This window comes from Panthera leo, chromosome D1, assembly GCF_018350215.1.
Source record: "Panthera leo isolate Ple1 chromosome D1, P.leo_Ple1_pat1.1, whole genome shotgun sequence".
NCBI lineage: Eukaryota > Metazoa > Chordata > Mammalia > Carnivora > Felidae > Panthera > Panthera leo.
In genome coordinates, this window is record NC_056688.1 from 74,545,720 (window position 1) to 74,565,479 (window position 19,760).

General features: G+C 53.2%; 1 protein-coding gene across 2 annotated transcripts; it reads right to left on the reverse strand.

Moving 5' to 3' along the window:
• Positions 1-271: 271 nt before the first annotated feature.
• Positions 272-16,336, reverse strand: IGSF22 (immunoglobulin superfamily member 22). 2 transcript variants are annotated; one of them, XM_042905254.1, is made up of 21 exons: positions 16,030-16,336; positions 15,666-15,802; positions 14,408-14,507; positions 14,287-14,326; positions 13,909-14,083; positions 13,057-13,170; positions 12,403-12,565; positions 11,489-11,761; positions 10,259-10,543; positions 9,386-9,510; positions 9,148-9,289; positions 8,677-8,973; positions 7,289-7,591; positions 6,350-6,523; positions 6,011-6,139; positions 4,867-5,163; positions 4,327-4,415; positions 3,954-4,146; positions 2,913-3,212; positions 1,818-2,147; positions 272-568 (listed from the first exon to the last, which is right to left on the reverse strand). In XM_042905254.1, the coding sequence occupies exons 1-21, from the start codon at positions 16,235-16,237 to the stop codon at positions 498-500; spliced, it is 3,945 nt and encodes a 1,314-aa protein (XP_042761188.1). In that variant the 5' UTR covers positions 16,238-16,336; the 3' UTR covers positions 272-497. The 2 variants fall into 2 exon arrangements, with proteins under 2 accessions (XP_042761188.1, XP_042761187.1); XM_042905253.1 differs by lacking the exons at positions 4,867-5,163; positions 14,408-14,507; positions 15,666-15,802; positions 16,030-16,336 and having other exon boundaries at positions 14,287-14,312.
• Between the last annotated feature and the right edge of the window lie 3,424 nt (positions 16,337-19,760).

Below are 19,760 nucleotides of genomic sequence, written 5' to 3' on the forward strand. Positions count from 1 at the left end.
CCAGGAACTCTAGACACTAAAGAAGCAAGGCCCTGATCCCTTCAAACCCCAGAACTCTTGAGGGCAGATCTACCTGGTGAAGAAGTGCTGGGGGGGGGGGGTGAAGGGGGGAGGATAGGGAGAAGAATGAAGCCTATAAGATGCGTCCTCCCCTGCCCTGAGGGGAGGGGAGGGTGCAATGTCGCTGCAGAGGAGGGGAAGGCAAGCCAAGGCCCAGTCAAAAAGCGGCTGGTCACCCCCAATGCGGGTGGGTTTGGACTAAGCTCTGGGGGTGCGTGTCCTCTGTATCCCCATCCACTCCCAAGCCCATATCCTTGGTCCCTGCTCCATGCCAACCTCAGGAACAGGCAGGGGTGAGCTTAGTCAGTTTATTGTCCCATGACTTCACTGACAAGCACCAGGGAGCGAACTGGGCCGCCGTCACTGGGGACACACACAGGATAGGCCCAGAAACCACCTATAACAACATCCTCCTGATGCCTGGGCTGGGCCGGAGATCACATAAGGTGCTTGGACTTCTTCTGCAGACTCTCGGTGACTGACGCCAGAATTGACTTGTCATCCTTGTCTGAAAGAGCAAAGCAAGTATTTGTCAGTGTTGCTAGGGGGAAGGGAAACTTCAAATTATTGGACTTGCAGTTAAGGCCCCCGTCTCCCAAGGTCAGCTGGGCGTGTGGGGCCGAGAGCTGCCAGTTATTCAGAACTCAATATTTGCCAGGCATTGTGCCAGTCACTTCTGTGCGCTATCTCATTTAAGCCTCAAGACAGCCCCCAAGAAGTAGATGAGAAAACAGGCTCAGAGTGGTTTGCCAAGGTCACATGGCTGGACGGTGGTGGAGCCAGGGCCGTGGGCCCACGTGCTTACAACCAGAATTAAGCTGTCAGGGATTTCTCTAGCTGTGGAATGAAAGCTGGATGTCTCCCACAGTGCCTTCCCTGGCCCAGTTCTGTCACACAGTTCAGCAGCCGCCCTGGAGGCATCATCTCAGGGCCAGATACCTAGCCGAGTACTTGAGAGACAGAGCGACAGGATGTGGTCTTTCCCCGAGGAACGGGACTTACAGCAGGACACCAGAGGACCACCGCAGAGAGTTCAGGGAGCGGCAGAGGATGAGGCCGGAAAAGTAGATGTGGGGGACAGGGGAGACAGTGCGGGGAGCCTTGCTGCTTGGGGTTTCCTCCAGAAGATCATGGGAGAGTTAGGGAGTTTAAGTAAAAGGGAGCAGGGCAGGTCAGCTCTGCATTGGGAGAAGTCCTGCTACTAGCTGTGTGGTTGTGAAAAGAGTGTGTAGGAAGAGAAAACACTTCCCCTGCACGTACACACGTTGGGTAGAGGTGTGGCACACCTGTGCAGAGGAAGGGTCTCCACTAGGTTCCGTCCTCCCGGTGCTTCCCACCTGTCCTTATCCTACACCAGGAGCTTTCAATCTTGGTCGCACATCAGAATCACTTGTAAAATCTCGTAAACATAAAAATTCCTTCCAGAACCCCGCCACGGAGATTGTGCCTGGCCAGTCTGGGTTAGGCCCGATCACCAGTATCTTTTTCAAAGGCAAGTCTAGGCCCACTAAGGGTTGCAAACTACAGTCTACCGAGGGATTGCAAACTCCCAAGCCTGGAGGCTCCAGACATGTAACAAATGACATCGAGAGGATGGGGGAGAGGCACCGAGTACGGCCCGTTGGTGAAATGTTTACACCACCTGTTGGCAGAGTAAATGAAAAAATGCACCACGAGATGGCCATCTTGCGCCTCTGGCCCAGATGGGACGCAGGGCCGCCTCCCCGCCCCCAGGCGGGCTCTGCGGGTGCCCTCACCGTAGACCGTGAGCGCGCAGCTGCTGCGGTCCTTGCCCAGCTCGTTCTCCACCAGCACGCTGTACTCCCCGCTGTCCTTGAGTGTGCAGGTGGGGATGACGATCGTGCACACCCCACTGGTGGAGTTGTACCAGAACTTGGAGTTGGCCGTGATGTTGACGTCGCCCTTGTAGAGGGTCACCGTGGGCCGCGGGTTCCCAAGGAAGGCGCACGTCATGGTGCAGTCCTGGCCGCGCAGCACCGTGTGCGGCTTGAGCGGGATCAGGAAGCGCGGTGCGTGGCGCCAGTCCTTCTGCTCATACGGCTTCAGCTTGGCGCTCAGGTCCTCGACTGCGCGGGCGGGATGCGGTGGGCTGTGAGCGCGCCTGGGACCCCGGCCGATGCCCGCCCGCTGAGAGCTCGAAGGCTCCCCGGAGCCCCCCCAGGCCCGGGCTACATTCCCACGCGCTCTCAACTTTGGGGCCCCCACCTTACGCCGGCACCCGAGGTTCCATTCGGCCACCCTCCCACTCCCTTGTCATTCCAGGGCTCCACTATCAAAACCCAGGGCGTGGGATTTCACGCTTTTCCAGACCCAGGGGTCCTAACTTCTTTCCAGCTGCCAGCTTCCTGGCCGAGCTGTTAACTCCCATCCGAGCTTTTCCAGCATCAGGTCAGCCTCCGTGGTCTCTGCTAGTCTCCATTTAGCTCTTCATTTCCAGTTTCCTGACGCTATCCCCACCCCTAGCCCCTTCCCTCCAGGGTTCCTGGACATCATCCCCAGCCCTCATCCCCGTGACCCATTGGCTCAGGGGACCACGTCTCAGCTCTAAACAGCCGGCCCGCCCCTGTCATCCCCGTCCCCAAGGGCACCCCCACCTCCACTGTCATCCCCACCCCCAAGGGCGCCCCCCACCTCCACCCCCTCAGAGTACGTACAAGGTAGTTCCTCCTCTAGCTTCTGGATCACTACTACTCTTCCCAGCATCCCTGACGTTAGCCTTTTCTGCCTCAGTGGTTCTCAGATTTTACCTCAAACCCCGGGTACCCCTGGCAATCCCCATGTCATCCCTGCCATCAGGGATATAACCCAAACCCTGGAGTTTCCTGACTCACTCTTGTCCTTGACGATGAGCCAGGTATCCTTGGAGTCGAGTGGGTCACTGTCACCAATTTCGTTCCGGGCCACTACTCGGAAGTAGTACTTCCTGCCAGGGAGTAACCCAGTCACCGTGTACTTGTTGCTGAAGACGCGCTCCGCTGCTGTGAACCAGGTGGGGCTGCTGGCATCCCGCTTCATGATGACATAGTGGGCCTCACTATCCTCCTGCACGTCAGGGCTGTGGTTCCAGGTCAGAGTCACTGTGTTGGGGACCTCCTCAAACAGCTGTAGGTTTGTGGGTGGCCGCGGAAAATCTGGAACAACCACAAGGTCCAACAGCCACCCTTGGGGGCCTGAAGAATTATGCCCCACCACAGCCACCTGCCAAGCCCCATGTAAGATGAGACGGGGAATGTCCCTTCTTTGAGTCTCAGGCCGCTGGTATTTTTTGGAGTCAGAAAGAACTATTTCTGAGGCATAGCTCTGCCATTTACCAGCCCTGTGAACTTGGGCAAGTTACTTATCTTTTTTTGAGACCTGTTTCCTCGTTTGCAGAATAGGGCTTACAATAACTATCACAGAAATGCTGAGTAAAGTGCTTGGCACATAGTAACTATTCAATAAAAGTTTATCCCTTCATCCCTTGGGAGTTTAAGGCTTTATTATAAAGCTTCTAGCCCTCACTACTATGAGGCCACTGCAATTATTAATGGACTTATTTCCATCTATCCCTCCTGATTCCCACTCATTTTCTGCTCTCTCTCTGCCATCCATCCTCTGCAAATGCCTCAAAGCTCATCAGATATGCGTGCGGAAACTGAAACAAGGATTTGGTCCTAGTTCAATGCCTCTAGGGCTTCAGGGCATTGAGAAAAAGCGGAAAGAAACCTTCCCATTAAGGCAAAGGCCAATAAAGTCTTGTTTTGTGGTGCCAGACAAGACTTCACTACCTTAAGGCCTGGCTTGGCAGTGATAGGAACTCGAGCAGCAGTGGGGAGTTATATTTTGGAGTGTGTGCAAGGATACCTCCCCAAGGCCTCTGCCTACTGTCATACCTGCCACACGCACGTGGATGTCATAGGATGCCTCTCCAAACTCATTCTGGAGCAAGATGCGGTACACCCCTGAATCAGAGCGCTTGGTGCTGTTGATGAGGAACTGAGAATGGTTTTTGCCCTTGGTGATGGTTTCCCTGCCCTTGGTGGGGATGCCGTCTTTCTGCCAGATCACGTTAGGTGGTGGTGAGCCCTGTGTGGTGACAGGAGATGGCACTGGGGTCACCCAGGTGATATTTGGGGCTCCCACTGTTGAGAAGTCTCCTGCCAGGCTCTAGTGCCAGGGTTCTGGCGAGGGGCCGAGACAGAGACTCTGATAGCTACAGCAGCCATCTTGGTGGGCATCTGGGGGCCAGGATCTGGAACAACTCACAGAGAAGGCAGCATGGATGCAGAGGGCTGTCCCAGCACGAACCACCATGTGACTCTTCAGTCGGGCACTGAGGTCAAACTTGGGGGCAGCTGAGAGGGAAGAGACCAAGGTGGGGCCGTGGACCTCTCTCTCTCTGGAAGACTCAGCTTTAAACCTCCCCATCCAGAGCCTTTCCCAACCTCTCCTCCATGCTCTTGTTAGAGCCCATACAGACCATTAGCAGCCCCAACACTGTGAAGCATTTATTTGTCCCTCGTCTGTCTTCCCCTATTAGTATGTAGAACTCTAGGGCAGGTCCTGTGTCTTAGTTGTTTCTGTATTTCCAACACCCCTCTTGGCACACAGTAGATACTATTTAGCATACAATGAGTGGGGTTTTTTTGGTGGGGGCGGGTCACGCCTGGCTCTGTCCAGGCACAAGTATGGACGACTTCTTGCCCATAGCATCACCCAGTTTTCCCCTGTGGGATGAGGTCCTAGGGAAGAAGGTATGGAGCTGGGATGTTGAGGCCTAAACCCCAGCTCTCTCTGCGTCCTTACCTGGTGGTGGCATGGCACGAACCCCCTCATCCAGTTCCACAGGCTCCCCAACCCCAGCCTCATTCACAGCCCGGATTCGGAAGAAGTATTTCTGCCTCTCGGTGAGGCCTCCCACTGTGTAGCAGGTGCCTGAGATGGGGATCTTTGTGCACTTGGACCACTCCTTAGTGTCTTCAGCCCGCATCTCAAGGATGTAGCCAGAAGGTGGGTCTCCCTCTGCAGGCTCCCGCCAGGCCAGGGAGATACTGGAGTTGGAGGAATCAGACACGTGCAGACCCTGCACCAGGCCTGGGGGCTCTGGGTGGCAGAGACATCCAGTCGGCCTCCCAACTCATCCGTACTCATCCCCGTGCCCCTTCCCACACCCGGTACCCCTAAAACCTAGCTGTCAGCACTTCTTCCTCTGACACCCAGTTCACACCTTCAAGGCCAACCTTGCGCACTCAACAACCTCCAAGTTCAATTCTCTCGCCGGCTCAACACTTTCACCCTTGAAGTCACTACCCTCCAAATTCAACATACCCTACAGCCTCAATTTCCTTCTATTCTATTTTTTTTAAGGTTATTTATTTTGAGAGAGACAGAGACAGCGAGAGCAGGGGGGAGGCAGAGAGAGAGAATCCCAAACAGGCCCCGCGCTGTCAGCCGTGGGACCCCACGCGGGGCTTGAACTCATGAACCGCGAGATCATGACCCGAGCCCAAACCGAGAGTCAGTCACTCAACTGACGGAGCCACCCAGGCGCCCCATCAGTTTCCTTGTGTTCTAAACTCCGCCCTAATTTAGCCCAACCATCTCCACCGCCTCCATTCGTGTGCGGTACCCCCATCTCATCTCCCAAACTCAGCCCCCTCCCGACCATCCACACTATACTATCCCCCTACCCAATCCTCAGACCTGCCTCTATCACCTCGCCTAACCAGAAATGCTCAAAGTTTGATAACTTTTTTCCCACCCTGCCCAATCTTTATTTGTTGGTTTTCTCTTATGTGTGAATCCTGTCCCTCTATTAGGCTGGCAGCTCCCACAGAGTGGAGACTGTGTGGAGGGGTCATCCTGTTAGGCTTTCCCAGAGAAGAAGTCGGCTGTCTACCTTGCATCAGATAATTCTACTACGTGCTGGGGTTTGGCACCCCATACTCACTGACGGGGTCCTTGGCTACCACTGAGTTGGATGCCATACTGGGCTGTCCAGGGCCTGCCTTATTCACAGCTATAACTCGGAATTCATATTCTGTGTCTTCCAGGAGACCATCCACAGTGCACTTGGTATCTGAAATGGGAGTTTGAGGGGTCCTGAGGCCAGGGGGTCCATGAGATAGGAGACCATAGGGTGAGAGGGCATGGATTAGGGGGTGGCGGGATGCTATGAAAATCCTCAAAGGAGTTGGGGAACAGAGTATGTTCAGGGCAGTAGAAGTACACAGGTCCACCCAGCAGAGCCTCTCTTGGTCCTCCTGGGCCTCTCTCCCTAGGACCTCACCTTGGATGGGGTCCTTGTTGACCGGCACCCAGAGGCTACTGCCTTTCTTCCTCCGCTCCACAATGTAGCCGAGCACTGGGGCTCCCCCATCCTGGGTAGGGGCATTCCAAGTGATGGTCATGCTGTCTTTGGTCACATCAGTCACTTGAGGCTGGGAGGCAAGACCAGGGGGCTCTGTGGGAGACAGAGGGCAGAGGTTAGGAGGGGGAGCATGTAGACATTTCCCACCCCATGTTGATCTCTGGCTCCCTCCTTAAAAAAACAAAACAAAACAAAACAAAACAAAACAAAACAAAACACCTTAAACCAATGATTCTTAACTAATGTCTGGGTTTTACCTCCAGAGAGTTTAATGTAATTGGCCTGGGGAGTGGAAGCCAGGCATGAGCATGTTTTTAAAGACATCAGGTGATTCTGTGGAGCCCAGATTGAGAATCGCCAACTTGGTTCTTTCGACCCTTGTCATCCCCAAAGCCACAGTTCCTAATGTACTGTCTTGACACATGGACACATGGAGACTAGTTGGGAGGGGTGTTGCCAGAGGTTAATTATCTTTCATAATTCAAATACCCATGTTGTCAAGGGGCTTCTTTGGGGGAAAAGTTAGAACAGATTCAAGGTTATCTCTAAAGTAACACTACTCTCACTTGAATTTGGGGTGGTTTCTGGAATGGAGAAACAAGTGGAGTCATTTCCCTGCAATTGAATGCAGTTCTGGACATACACACGGGGGGTGTCTTGTGCATGTGATCTGACTGGGAAAAGTAGAGAATTCCTACCCAAGATAATGTTCTGCTCATACTCTGGATTCCATCTGTCTCATCGGATAGCCACAGAGATGACCCCACAGAATTCCCCACAGACTAGCCTCCCTCACTGGCCGAAGGCCTCCATCCCGACCCTTGAGTTTCCCACTAAGCACAGGGCTATCTCACTGACCAATGGGATTTCCTGCAAACACTTCATCTGTTTCCAGAGGGTCGCTCACTCCTTCTGAATTAACCGCCAGGATACGAAACTGGTAGGCTTTTCCCTCTTCTACCTTGTTGGTGGCAAATTTCGTGAGTTTGCTGTCCACTTCGCCTATCTTAATCCAGGACTTCTTGCCGACCATCCTCCGTTCCACTATGAACTGGGTCACAGGCCGCCCACCATTGTCTTTGGGGGCCTTCCACTTCATGTGCACACAATTACCCGAGAGTTCCAGAAATTCCACCCGGCCCTGGGGAGGTTTCGGACGGTCTGAGGACAGAAGAGAGCATCACAACAGGGACCAGGAAGGCTTTATCCCACTTGCCAGAGGTCCACCAAACTGGGGCATAGATTTCCCTCGCCCTTCTCTGTGTTCGCTGTGCCTCCTTGTAAGACTTGCCCAAAGGGTTTGATCTTTGGCCACCTGAGACTCTCACTTGCCTAGGAATAGGTGGACTGGGGACCCGGGGAGCCCCTGTCTCAGCTGATTCACCCCTTGTCCCCTTCCACACAAGATCTCCCCCTCCTCGCAGCTTCCAGAACTCCAGTGCTTTGTGATATTATAGTTTATCTTATGTTATTACACGTTGGCCAGTTTTCATCCCTTTTGGGTTGAGAAACAGCTGGAATACTTCCATCCCTGTATCCTCAGAGCCGAGAACACAGAAGAGGGGTTCAGTCATGCTGCTGAATTGAGTCAAAACCCAAACCTTCTCACTCCACAGCTTGATGGCATGGGCGTGTGTGTGTGTGTGTGTGTGTGTGTGTGTGTTGCATGTTGACCATGAGCTCACTAAGGTCAGCTCCTCATCTCTTGTATTCCAACCCATCCCCAACCCCATTCCTACCCGATTCCATCTTTCCAGCTTCATTTTGTCCTCAACCCCATTCACCCACCCTCACTTCATGTCACTTCCAACCCCAAAACTCCCGCACCAACCCCGCTTCTATCCCTAAATGCCCCTCTTTCACTTCATTTCTACCTTATTTCCAACCATGTCCTCATCTCCAAGTCAGTAACACTGGAAGGTCTGCTATGTGCTGTGCGCCCTGCTATGTGCTTTAAATTCACTTGAAATAGATACTAAAAACAAAACTCCTGACACAACAACAACAAAAACCAAAACCAGCCCCAAATCACCCCATGGCAAATGAGAAACGGAGGCTTCAATAGGTTCATCCGCTTGCCCAAGGCCACCTAGTGAGGAACTTAGAAAGCGGGCTTCTGGTGCAAAGCCAGCACTCAGATGCCATTCTCAACCGCCAACTCCAGCTGCCATCCCCAGCCTGCCTCCCGCCCTGAGCGCAGAGCAGCAGATGACCTCAGCTCAGCCCAGCGGGGGGCCAGCCCTCACCCAGCACGCTGAGGTGCAGAGTGGCTGTGGCTGTGCCGTAGTCATTCTTGAGCTTGAGCAGAACGAGGCCACTGTCCTCACGCACGCAGTTGGAGATGGTGAGCAGCGCCTGGTCTTCCCCGCGCTCCATGGACACACGTTCCTCTTCTGTCACCTCCATGCCGTCCTTGTACCACGTCACTTTGGGCAGTGGCTTCGCCCGGAAGGGCACCTTGATGTTTGCCGTGTGGCCCACCTTCACAGTCACGGGGTGCGCGGCCAGCGCCTCCAGCACCAACGGGTCGATGGTAGGTGGATCTGCGGGGGGGGGGGGGGGGGGGGGGGGGCGGCGGTAGGGCAGGCTCGCCCGGAAGGAGTGGGGGGTGGGGCGATGAGGGGTGGAGGAGATCCCATGGGGGTGGGGGAGGAGCCCTGAGCACGTGGGCTGGCCCGGAGGGGTTGAGTCTTGCCTACTGAGGGCAGCGACCTTACCTGCAATGAATACGGAGGCCTCGCTCTCTGCGCCCTTGGCCCGGAAGGTGTACTTGCCCTCGTGCTCCGGGCCCATATTGGGGAAGATGAGCTTGTGCACTGCACCCTGCTTCACGATCTGCACGCCGGGCAAGTCCGTGATCTGGGGGGGCGAGGGGCAAGGGGCGGCCATGAGTTCGAATGTATGGCCAGTCCACCCCTTCCTCCTTGGCCCCCTTCTCTAGCCCTTGCCTCGGACCTCCTTGCCATCCTTCAGCCACACGCCCTCCACCTTCTCGTCGTTCAGCACCACGCACAGTTCAGCTGGGCTCCCGGTGGCCGCATGCACGTCGGACATCCCGCTCTTCACCGTGGCCAGACGCTCTGGGGGAGAAAGGGAGCAGGTGCTGGGTGAAAGGAACTCACGTGAAAATGGCTGGTGGTGATGGCCATGGGAAGGGGCTGGGGTGCCATGTCTGTCAAAATAATTTATGATGAGCAGGAGATTTGGAAATGGTCAATGGGCGATAGGAGAATGGTCAGGGAGGGAACTGGAGCAAGTAGGTGGGAGGTTGGGGAAAAGTCCAATTAGCATTGGGAAATGGGTAATGGGGGCCTGCTCATCGGAAGATGGTCACTGGGGACTTGAGATGCTCTCAGTTGAAGAAGGAGAATAGATGGTGGGAATGTAGATGGGTAGAGGAGTTGGGATGGTTAGTTGGGGTTATGCTAGACTGTGGGATGCCCAGGGTTTTTAGGAGTTGAGGGTGGTCAGGGTCAGTGGGGACCGATCAGGATTAGTGAGCAGGGGCTGGTCAAGGTCAAGGAGGATCGGATGATCAGGGCTGCTGGGGATGGTCAGAGTCTGGAAGTGAAGGATGGATAAAGTCAAGGGATTTTGGATAGGGTTCCAGACATGGGGTATGACCAGGGTCTAGGAGGTAAAGATGTTCAGGGCCTGGGAGGTCAGAGAGGGTCAGAATTTGGTAGATGGGGGTGATTAGACTGGGAAGTAGAAACTGACCGTGATTTGAGGAGGCTGGAGTCAGTAGGGGGCTGATCAGTGTCCATGGCAGGGAACCGCCAGGACTGGGGGGATTGGTCAGTGGGAGCTAACAGGGTGAGCACGTACCCTCCACGGTGACCAAGGCAGTACTGTAGTATTCAGTGGGGTCTCCGTCCTGCATGGCCACCACGGTGTACTCGCCACTGTCACTGAGCTGTGCGTCCTCAATGACCAGCTCTGCTCGCTTGCCCTCATGGCTCATGCTGTACTTGGTGCTGCGCTCCAGCAGCTGCCCATCCTTCTTCCAGTACAACGTCACGTCCTTGGAGGTCAGCTCACACTCAAGGCATGCACGGCTCCTCTCTTTCACACGTACGTTCTTTAGGGTTCTCACAAACTTGATGGGGATGCCTGTGGACAGATAGACTGGGATCTGCATCCAACCCCCTACATCCCTTTCTGCAGCTACATGCTGCCCTACTCCTCTTTTTGGTCCCAGAAACACAGGGACTTGTGGCATTGAATGTGTTTGTGTGCAACACGTGACCCACAGAGGTAACCGGCAGAGAGAGTCCCAGCTCTGCCCCTTACTTGCTGACTGTATGCAATGCATTCACTCTCTGAGTCTCAGTTTCTTCATATGTAAAATGGGATAACAGTTTACCCCCTCACAGCACTGCAGTCAGTATCTCTAGTGGCCCTTTGGAACTCCAGCCATAACTGCATTGTCTTTCTGGTGTCTGGGCCTTTATACACCTGCTGTTCCCTCTGCTGAGAATTTCCTGTCTTCATCCCCATTTGCTGAAATATGAACTCCTTTTGGTTCTTGGTAAAACTTGGCCATCACCTCATCACATCCTTTCTGACATCACTAAGTGGTGCTCCTTCTTTGGGTGCCCACAGCCTCTGTGTCTCCCACCACCACAGCCATGATGATTCCACGTTACAGGAGTCAAGTGCGGTTCCCACGTGTGACATGCCTCACGTGTAACTCTCCAAACGAATTCTAATGTAGGAATGCAAGTGGTTAACAGTGATGTGCTATAACACATAAGGTTAGAGCCGGAAAGGCTAATAATTTCCTGACCCATGATCTCCCAGCTGGTAATAAGACCCCAGTCTTGACTCCTTGCTTAAGAACTTATGTTCCAAGTCCATTTGGTGCCTCCCCCACTACACTAGGAGTTAGTGGAGGAGAGAACCCTCTGTCTTTCTAGAACCCATCACAGGGCTTTGCAAGGAGAGATGGATGGATGGATGGATGGATGGGTGGATGGGTGGATAGATGGATGACTGCCCGCATGGAGGTGGCTGTGGCATGAGGCCCACCCCTCAAGCTCTGGCCCAACCACTCACGGTCAATAGTGAGCTGGGCTTTCTGTACCAGGTCCCCCGCCTCAGCAGAGAACTCGCCGGCATCGCTGAGTCTGGCATCCTTAATTTTAAGTGTGTGGGTCAGACCATCCTCAGACACTGTGATTTCATACTTTTCATCCCTCTTCAGCTCCTTCCCATTGAACTTCCACACAAAGTTGGGCACTTTCTTGGAGAGGCGGATCTCAAAAACAGCTGTCTGGCGCTCTGTCACCTTCATTGGTGTCATCTCTCCCAAGAACTTCAGCGGCTCATCTGTGGAAGAGTTGGAGGGGCAGTCGTTGGGCTGCAGCCCTGGTCCCTCCTGAGGGGTGGGGTGACGGAGGGGACATGAAGACTCAGGGGTCACTGGCCTCCTGTAGCCCACAACTGGGGAAAGCATCCTTCCTTTCGGTCTGCTTGTGAATCCTGGAGTCCCCTCCCATGATGGTCATATGGTCTCCTCCCCAGTAACGTTAACACAGCAATTTTAAAAGGTACCTATGTAGTTTCAGATATGTGCCAGGCACTCTTCCAGCCAGTGTGCACATAGGATGCATCTAATTCCCATATAGATAGATTTTACTATGATTTCTCATTTTACATATGGGGAAACTGAGGCAAGCAGAAGTGAAATAACTTGTCCCAAATCACAAGCTTCTAAGCGACAGAAGCTGGGATCTGAACCCCAGCAGTCTAACTCTGGAGACTGTGTACTTAACCATGATGCTACACTGCCCCATGGCACTTACTGTCTCATTCTCTCCCTTGTGCCCCATGTCTCCCTCCTCCGTTAATGTCCATCCCCATGCAGTCCTCTCCTGCATGGCCCCACCGTCCTCTCTCCCACATCCCTGGCAATTCCTCCCCTGATCTGACTGCATCCTCCTTGTTCCCCCTCATGCCCACATTCATACCCAGCACTGTGAGCTCTGCTCTCATCTTCTTGTCACCCACGGACAGGCTGTAGGTTCCTGCGTCGTTCATGTTCACATTGGTAATAACCAGCATGTACTTGGTGCCTATCTGCTTCGCATCATACTTGCCTAGGGAGTACTGGATCCTCAGTGGCTCATTATCCTGTCTCATGAAATCGGTAGAAAAGCTGAGGGAGGAGTTTAGGAGGAGGCTTCCAGAGGTCCCCATTCCCCAAGGCCAGCCTGAGCTGGAGGGTACGATGTCTGCCTCTCTAAGATCCTCAGACACACCAGAGGCCCCCGAGATCTCTTTAGCCACATCATCTAGCTAAGCGGGACCCTGGGTCCCTGCCTCCCTTGAGACCTGAACTCTTAATGTTATCTTCAGGACTACCTAACTCATCCTTTTCAGATGGGTAGACTGAGGCATGGAGAAAGGAAAGTAAGTATCTCAAATCAAACAGCAAAGTGATGAAACAGCTAAGAATAGAGCCCAGCTCCCAGTCAGTTTCAGTCATCCCAGGAGGCATCATCCTCTTGCTGGAATAGAAGAGGGACCTGGTTGACAGATAATGAGAGTGTCTGTGAAGGGAGGAGGTGCAGAGAGGAAATGATATTGCAAGGGCAAGCCCTGCCGAGGTGTCCCCTCCCCACCTTCATCCATATCATCTTGACATTGGGGTCCTTCAGCTCCATGATGCAGTCAAAGACCACAGTGGTGTCAATCTTGGTCTCTACATCTTCCAGGGGCTTCAGAATCCGGATGGTCTGTGAGATTGTGATAATAAAATGGCGGGTGTCAGGGACATCTGGGGCCTGCCCAGTCTGTTAACCCAATTCTGGAGGAGCTCCTTAAAGTTTTGGGGAGAAATGACTAGGCTGATTGGACAGCTGTGCCTCCCCCAACCTCCTGTCACTGCCTGCCTGCAAGATTTAGGGGCAGACAGATATGATGGACCATGAGAAAGGAACTCCATTCATGGAATAGTCACCATGGACCATGAGAAAGGAACTCCATTCATGGAATAGTCACCATGGACCATGAGAAAGGAACTCCATTCATGGAATAGTCACCATGGACCATGAGAAAGGAACTCCATTCATGGAATAGTCACCATGTACCTGGACCCATTACCTAAGTCCTCTAATTCCAGTGTAGATGCTCAATAATTGTGAGTCGGTTGAGTGAATGCATGATGACAACACAAAAACATATGAAAGAGGAAAGTAGAAATTTCATTTTGCAAATGAGAAACTGAGGGGCAGTTCACACAGTTAATAAGGCAGTAGAACTGGGACTTGAACCCAGGTCTATCCTACTCCAAAGTCTATGCAAACACATTTGGGGGTAGTGGGGAGAGAAGTAGAGATCCTTTCTTGCTCTTGCCTTTGAGCATGTGTGGACAGGGTGGAGAGACCTTGCCACTGGGAGACACACAGGCACCAGCACTTTCGGAGAGACCCAGACCCCTGCCTGCAGACCCCTGCCCCTCTATGGTCACTGACCTCCACCTCCACTTTCTTCATCTCTTTGAGCTTCTTGAGCAGCCCCCGGAAATCAGTGAAACCATACTCCATGCAGACCTTCTCAAAGTCCTTCTTGGGTACCTTGGACAAAATCTCCAGCATCTCTTTCTCACCTATCCCCTTCTTCTGCTTCTTCTTGGGAGCAGGGAGTCCCCTGGGAGGGGGTGGGTACCAAGCATGGGCTCAGCACCTCCCTCTGAAGGCAGAGGGAGGCCCTCCTAACCTTGAGATTCCCTTCCCTAATTCATGGGTTCTTGGAGCCTGGGCCATTAACTCAGGGCCCCAAAGGCCTTTGAGAAGTTCTGGCCTGGAGGGTGGAGGGACAGTACCCTGGGGAGAGGAGCCTCCCAGCCTCACCTCTTCTTCAACATCTTTTTGAAATCCATTTTTTCATGACCTGAAGACAGAAAAGGGGACAGGGTCAGGCAGAGGAGTCTGATCCCTACGAAGAAAGACCAGGAAGAGGGAGCTGGCTCACCTTCTGTCACCAGCAAGGACACAGTGTAGATGGCATCTGCATGGTCATTGCTTGCAATGCACTTGTAGTTGTCAGAGTCATCGGAGGTCAGTGGCTCCAGCTGGATCAGAGTCAAGCCATTAGTGGGGGAGTGAGGAGGACCCCAGGGAGACTTTCTGTGAGGAGGGAAAGGAGGGCATTTTTGGGGGGGAGGGGGAGTGGGACTGAGTGTGGGTATATGTGTGGAGGACTGAGCAGCCTCTATGATGTGGAGGTTCCAGGTAGCCATCAGTGTGAGTGTGTGTGTTTGTAGCCTGATTCTTCACAGGATTCTCCCTCTTGGCTGTGAGCTAGACGACAGGGATTTCCTCTGAGTTGTAACTGTGTGCAGTTTCTGCCACTAGGCTGAGTGTTCCTTCCTTTAACACATATTTACTCCTTGGTACAGGTGCCGGACTGAGCCTGAGGAAACCGGTGAATTAGGCTGAGGAAACCGGTGAATGGTGGTATCTGCAACATGGCACTCACAGCCCAGTGGGGTCTCAGAATGAAAGAATTTGTGTAAGGGGTGGCCAGTAGGGGGACCTTGGGGCAGCCTGTGTGTACTATGTGGGGCTAAGGGTCCAGTAATGGGGCCACTGGGAGAAGGAACGTTCTGTATGGTGGGGAGAGGGGAGGCTTTTTGCCCTTCACAATGGTATGTCCTCGCAGGACCAATTGGGACACGTTTCCCCATGACCCATCTCTCCTTTTCCTCAAGGGTCTGGAACCAGAGGTTGCAGAAGCCGGTTAGATCTAAGGATGATCAGCCCTTGGCCAGAGTCTTCTAGAAGTGTCCCCTGAAGAGCCCAGGAACCCTGACCTTCACCCCTTCGCTAGGATCAGTTCCTCCCTTGGTGCCTGGCCACCCCGATTTAACCTGGTTCCACCCACTACGGCCACGTCCCCTTCTAGCCACGCCCATAGCCTTGGCCTCCCTTCCCTTTTGGCTCTCTCACCTTCTGGAAGAGATGGGTCTCCTGCCCCTCCTTGGCTTTGCCCTAGCTCTGCTTCGCCTCACCCCTAATTTTGGTCTCCTGCCCACTCTAGCAACGCCCCAGCTCCTGATTCGGCCTCTCTTATCCTGCCCCTCCTCTAGGGCAATGACAGCTTCTTTCCCCATGGCCCTTCTTGGTTCGTTCAGTTGTGGCTCTCTTGTCCGTGATGGGGCCGGCGGCATGCCCTGGGGTCCCTGCCTCTGGCCTCGGCCTAACTGGCTCTCTGGCTCGGGTCCCCGCACCTTCAGCACGTGCTCCTTGTTGATGCTGTCATAGAACATCTTGGCCGACTCCTTGATGGGGATGCCGCTCTCTCTTTTCCAGGAGATGTTGGGTTTGGGGTTCCCCTGCACCCGGGCTCGGAACACAGCTTTATCCCCTGCAGTGGGCACGGGACACAAGTTCACCTCTTAGCCTCCAGGTCGGACCTTGGGACCCTGCCTCCTCCCAGGGGTCTCATGTCCACCCCGGCAGGGGAGCGCCCCTGGGCCTGGGGCCACCAGTGTTTGCATTACTGGGGGACAGTGGGGTCGTGGTGCTGATTGGGGCACCGGGAGAAGAACAGAAAGCAGCCAGGGGCTTGGGGACACACGGGGAGCGACACACCCTCGGGCGCGGTGACCGGGTGAGGCTTCTCCACAAACTCGGGGACGCTCTCGCCTGCAGGGATGTCAGTACTCCGAGTCACCAAGCTGAAGAACTCTACAGTGCTTGAGGACTTCCTTGTCATGACTTCCTCTGTGGTGACAGGCGAGAGGTCAGAATGGGCCCGAGACTGGAGGACTGACCTTTTCTTGAGGGGACGGTGGAGCATTTTAGGGCCGCGCGGGGACTTTGGCCAGAAAAGGAGGACCTTTCGTCAGTCGGTCGTTGTGTTATGGCACGTTTCAGCCACCAGGGGGAGCGACCTCCTCTTCCAGGCCTCTGGTCAATCACGTTTATCGGGCCACGTTACCGGGTCCCAATTGTTTTCTTTTTCTTTTTCTTTTTTCCCAACCTTTTTCTTTTTTAAAAAGGAGATTTATTTTGATGGGGTTTCTTGGCCTCTTGGGCTTCTCTCCTGGAAATCCTAGTCCCCCAGCAGCCTTAAGAGGGGCCCGGTGGCTTAGTTGAATTCTGCTGCCTGCCTTCCCCTAGCCCTTCTGCGGTTTAGCATTCATTGCTATGGGAGCAGCAGTGATTCTTGAGCGAGGGACAGGAAACATTCCCAGCCCAGAGGGGCTATGGGTGGGAATCACCTTATCTGAGAGAGCATATTCAATGCAGTAATGTCATTTTATGTTTGGAAAATGAAAAGTTTTTTCAGTATAAACTACAGACCGTCTTGGTGGCTAGTGAGCTGACAGTTAAAAACAATTTCTCTGATTCACAGAGCGCGTTCCTTTTGTCAGGAACCGTGCTAAACACAGTTCGGAGGTTATGTTATTTAATCCTCACAATACTCCAGAGAAGTAGGTGCTTTTATTATCCCCACTGGCCTGAAGGACTGAGATGAGAAAAACGTGTTCCGACGCACTTTTAAGTAGCCATCAGAAGGGTCAAACAAGCAGGGTGCAGGCTGCCCGTAACCTGCAGATGTTTAATGTCTACAATGGTCAAACAAAAAGTAGCCCTACATCTAAAAAATGAGAGATTTCACATAAAAATTCACATTTCTGGATTCTCAACATGGAGCTCATACCCCCCATATGGCAACGATCAGGGGCAATGAATAGCGGCTGCCCCTTGAGGTGGGGGATGTCCTCGGCAGTTCACTTCGGTCTTTTTTTCTGCATTTATATTCCGTGCCTGGACCCTGCTGGCCAGTGGTTTTAAACTCTGGCTACATGCTAGAATCTCTGGAGAGCTTGAAAAACAGACACACACACACACACACACACACACACACACACACACACACCCATACACCTGATTTAGCAGCTGGGTGAGACTTATGTATCGCTATTTTTTTTTCATTCCCCTTCCTTGCTCCCCGCTACACTAAGCCAATCGAATATGCAGCCGGGGTTGAGAATCACTGCTATCATCACGTAAGTTTGCAACTTCTGGTCTTGAGCCCCAGCTGTTCCACTTGCCTGGCCTCACTGACCAGGAGGGGTTGGGATAGAGTGTTCATCTGGCCCTGACCTCTGTGCACGAGGACTTTGAGGGACTCTGTCCCTCCAGGACTTTGAGGGAGGGGGCAGTGACTGGGAGGGGATATTGGATACTTTGGCCTCTGGCCATCTTTTAATCTCTTTTCACTAGAGACATGACTGAAACAATCTGTTCTGCTCTGAGACCATTTCTCAGCTTTCCCTTAGATCTGTTTTCCCCAAGTCCGGTCCCCAAGGGTTGAGAGCCTGGAAGCTTAGGTCACTTGTTTATGTCTTCATCCTCTCCACTGGCAGCTCCAAATCTCCTATTTCTGAAGTGGAGCAGGGTCAGCATTACTCACATCTAGATAAGGTAGCTACTTCCCTAGCTTCCTCCATGTCTGAAATTCTGCCATCAGAGATACATCCATTTGCTTTGGGCTCTGATCTCCTCAAGCAATTAAGTTCATCAATCACTCACACACATGCATGTGACTGACTTTCCTAAGCTGTTTTCCTGGAGATCGGATCTATGGGTAAGCATCCCACTGGCTGAAGCTTTATCAAAGTACAGATTAGAAGCACAGGTTAGGAGAGGGTTGTCCTTTGTATATTAGGCTCCCGAGGGGCCCAGAACTCATAACGGCTGAGCGCCCACCCCCGCCCCTCACCCCGTTGCCGCCCAGAGGCTGGATGTGGAGAAAGAAAGGCTGCCCTTTCCCGATTTCTCCTCCCATCCACTCTACTTGCCTCCCACGATCCTGGTTGTCTGGGAGAAGGTCTGCACGTGGGTGGTGGAGCTGGAGAACTCCATGGACACGTGCTCCTGCAGCATCTGCTCATGGTGAATGGTCGTCATGGTGACAGCAGGCGTGGGCACTCACCTGGGAGGACCAGGGAGAGGATGAGGCCATGAAGGAAGGGCCTAGGAGGGAGATCCAGAGTTGCTCTTCTGTGTGTGTGTGTGTGTGTGTGTGTGTGTGTGTGTGTGGCGGGGGGAAGACACGGGGCAGGTGAACACAAGGGGAGACGACTGTGCACAGGAGAGAATGAGGAGAAGTAGGGCAGCAAGCTTCTCTCCGGCCTCTCTTTTCTTCCCATTGTATCTCACCTTCCCAGGCTGGTTACAAGGACCAGTGGGCCTGTCACCCACCGAGTAATCGCAAACCATTCCAAGTTCTCAGGGGGAGAGAATGTAGGGCTGAGATTTACCCAGGGGGAGCTGGGGATTCGTATTCATAGCTACATGGAACTAGGGAGGCAGTGCTAGCTGTCTCATCAGGAGGCAATGAAGTCAGACCTAAGAAGGAACTTCCTGACTAAGCCATACTACAGTGGGCCTTGGAAGGAAGCTGGGGATTTTCCTCCTGTGCCCTGGGGACCCCTGGCATCATTGGAATGCTAAGACGGATAGATGAGAGTGTGTGTCTGCAGCCCTGCTTTCACTTGTGACTCCATAAAGACAGAGGCTGAGGTTTTCTTTCATTTTTTTTCTTTAAAAAAAATGAGTAATTCGATCTCATCGTTAATAAGTGAAACAACATCCACATCCATATGAAGAGGCTCCCTCCTGAGCCCCCATCTCCCGGCCCTCCCCCAACACGAACCACCCGTGGTCGCTCAGCTCCTTCTGGAGCTCCTTCATGCAGAGACACGTATGTTTTTGTCCTCGTCCCCTCTTTACACTTCAGGTACACACTATTCACTATTCCGCCCTTTCTCTTTCACTGAATCCATCGTGGAGATCTCTCCGTATCGGTTCATGAGGGCTTTCCTCGTTCTAACAACTACACAGTATTTCCAAGAATGGATGTTCCTACCATTTTTGTTTAACCAGCACGGCAGTTTTCCACCTACACTTTGTGTGTGAGGAAACTGATGTCTGCGAGAAATAACCTGTCCAAGGTCACTCAGCCTGGAATCCCGGCCTCCTGATTCCCAGTCCACTGCCCTTCTGGAAAGGGCCTTGTTCTGGGCAGGAAGTTTGAGGCTAAACTTTATCTCCCCCACCCCCCGTATCTCTGCCTGGCCTATTTCCACCTCTGAGTTCTGAGACTGTCACCAGCTAGACCCCAAGAGCTGACCTTTACTGCTCACCTGCTTGGTTCCACTGACCTTTGTCCCACATTCTTCCTTAAACTCTTCTTTCTTTATTTTTAATACGAAATTTATTGTCAAATTGGTTTCCATACAACACCCAGTGTTCATCCCAACAGGTGCCCTCCTCAATGCCCATCACCCACCCACCCTCCCCTCCCTCCC

Coding starts and splice junctions, on each gene's coding strand:
- IGSF22 (XM_042905254.1), bottom strand. CDS start 16,237: ATGCTCCACCGTCCCCTCAAGAAAAGGTCAGTCCTCCAGTCTCGGGCC. Junction 14,508..15,665: donor ACAAGGAGCACGTGCTGAAG/GTGCGGGGACCC, acceptor ACTCTGATCCAG/CTGGAGCCACTGACCTCCGA. Junction 6,524..7,288: donor GTTTGCAGGAAATCCCATTG/GTCAGTGAGATA, acceptor TGTCTCCCACAG/AGCCCCCTGGTCTTGCCTCC.